General features: G+C 37.6%; 1 protein-coding gene across 3 annotated transcripts in view; it reads left to right on the top strand.

Moving 5' to 3' along the window:
• LOC107691535 (basic leucine zipper and W2 domain-containing protein 2-like) overlaps window positions 1-2,465 on the top strand; it is a 14,899-nt gene that overhangs the window by 7,525 nt on the left and 4,909 nt on the right. For all 3 annotated transcript variants that reach the window (XM_016490175.1, XM_016490176.1, XM_016490177.1), the window contains exon 4: window positions 2,039-2,142. In XM_016490175.1, the coding sequence (XP_016345661.1) occupies window positions 2,039-2,142 (104 nt within the window). The remainder of the gene's footprint in view (window positions 1-2,038; window positions 2,143-2,465) is intronic.

Below are 2,465 nucleotides of genomic sequence, written 5' to 3'. Positions count from 1 at the left end.
TGAATATCCTGTCAATTCAGAAATATGTCACATTAAGCAAGTAAAATGTTAAAATATTTGAAAATATTTTTGCATAGTAATTTGGTGAAAATATGCCATCATATAAAAGACTAGCAGAAGAAAAACTTCTGACAACCTGGAAAAAGAAAAAACATTGTTGTACTTTGATTTCATTTAAATATTTTGAATAGTAATTTTTGCCTGAAAAATGCAGAGCCCCTAATGGAACATGTGGTGGGAAAAAAATGAGATGGGAGGAAAAATTATGTTTCTTTTGTGTTCACTTGCAAAACTTGTGCCCTGAGAAACTTTTTATTTGCAAGAGAGAATGCAAAACTTTTGCGAGCAAATACAGAGTTTCTCAGGGTGCGCAATATTTTCACTTGAGAATACAAACATTTTGCAGGGGAACACAAAGTTTCTTGGGAGAACCTAAAAGTTTTGCGAGTAGATGCAAAATTGCTGATGGAAATAAGAGGTGGGAAGAAAAATATTTCGGTGCTTTTGCATTTATTCGCAAACCTTTTGCATTCCCCTGAAAACATTGCGTAAGCAAGTTTCTCTGGAGAATGTTTTGTGAACGAACACAGAACTGGAAATAATATGAGGAGGGAGGCAAAACTATATTTCAGAACACAAAGGTTTGCGAACGCTTCACAACGGTTAGCTTATAATAATGTTTTCTAATTTGAGTGGTACGGGTAGGTTTTCGCGGGAAATTCAAGCATGGCACTGTGTCATTACGTCACTTCTGTAAACATAAAGAAGTTGTCCGGCTACTAGGCTATCGCATGTGAGGATCCTGCAGGTGGCAGATAGTTTGTAGCCTTTTCTCACAGCAGCTGGAATAATTAAATGTATCATTTTGATGGCGGATTGTAATCCAGAAAGGATTATGTGTTTATGAAACACATGTGAATGAAATTAAATTATATTCCAGTTATAAATGTGCTTCTGATTACAGATAGCCTGGGGTTACAAAGGTTTGCATTTTAAAGAAAACCAGTTCGAAGGGAGCATATTTTGCTTTTTGGGTTAAAACAATTTCTTAATATGAAATTCGAATGGTATGACAATTAGATTAGACTGTGCAGAAATTGAAATCTAAACGCTAATACACACTATACTCCTAGTCACCAATGCTGATCTTGTTAACATTAATCATTTGAGAATAAAGTATAACAATAATAATAACTTGAACGGTTTGATGTGATATGAGCTAACCGATCTTTAGATTTAATCGCCATTGGTAGCGCGATTTATTGTAAACGTGGCAGACTTGTTACTTGTTCAGATGGCAATATACGGTGAAAATTCTTATTTGGGTCATATTCCAAGACATAGGCTAGAATCTGTGATTGCGAAGTACAGTAAATATCCACACCTGTGCGGTGACTGACAGCCACACATACTCTTCAGAACATTAGATTAATTCGCGCTGGAGCCGCACCGACTTACAACCCACGCAAGCTAGATAATTCCGCACACAGCTGCAATTCCAGGTTTTCAAACAGAGATGGCGACAAAGAGGCAAAATTTACGGAGTGCAGATTTAATTGTGTATGGTATTAACCCGGACACCTGTGGATTACTCTGCGGCATTGCATTGTTATGTGTGCAGAGCACATTGAGAAACCATGACTTATTTTGTGGTGGAAGCAATGCTGTAATTCAATTTCTTTCCTTATTTGATTAAATGGTTTCAAATGCATCCACTCTGTAGTACAGAGGCTAATGCTTTTTGAACTTGACCTGCACTACTTCACTTTTCTTATACATAAAGCTGTACAGCATAATGCTGTAATAATGCATTATACATAAATAAAACTAAACATTGCAAACATAGCATATGATACATATGGAATGATGTATTCTGGTATAATTGTTGTGTTGTTGCATAGCTGGTCGCTGTGACATCTGTCTCTATCATAGCTGTGCAGTAGGCAGTGACATTTTCTCAGTAGAGGTTAACAATGACAGCACTGTGCTCTCAAAGGATTTACATCATTAACCTGTAACCTCACTTTCCCTCTCACAGCTCCCGGGGGAACACGCATTGACAATGGGGACAAGACCAAGGTGACGGAGCACTGTATGTTCAAGACGGAGGAAAACCACACTGCTGTCCGCAGCTATGCTCAGGTGAACACCCCACTTCACCCAGTTCAATGAGATACTATTTTCCATTGTTGTATATGAAAAATGAGCAGCCGATACCAAGGTGGGGAAATCCTGTTTAAAAATTGCATTAGATGTACTTAGTCCCCAAATCCTCTGGGTGGAACCAGTATGCCACTCATACCGTGTCATTTTGAAATAATCCCTTGGATTACAGTGTCTCTCCATCACCAGCTACTGTGAGTTTAAGTGTTCTTGTGTCCAGGGTTTTGCTTTTGTCATATCTTGAGGAATCAAATTTGATTTGAATTTGGTTTTAGATGAGTTTGATTTATAAGGCTATAATT

The sequence above is a fragment of the Sinocyclocheilus anshuiensis genome, unplaced genomic scaffold (assembly GCF_001515605.1).
Source record: "Sinocyclocheilus anshuiensis isolate Anshui unplaced genomic scaffold, SAMN03320099.WGS_v1.1 scaffold162, whole genome shotgun sequence".
Classification (NCBI taxonomy): domain Eukaryota; kingdom Metazoa; phylum Chordata; class Actinopteri; order Cypriniformes; family Cyprinidae; genus Sinocyclocheilus; species Sinocyclocheilus anshuiensis.
The sequence above is the reverse complement of the archived record's forward strand: the minus strand, read 5'-3'. Positions and strand labels throughout refer to the sequence as shown.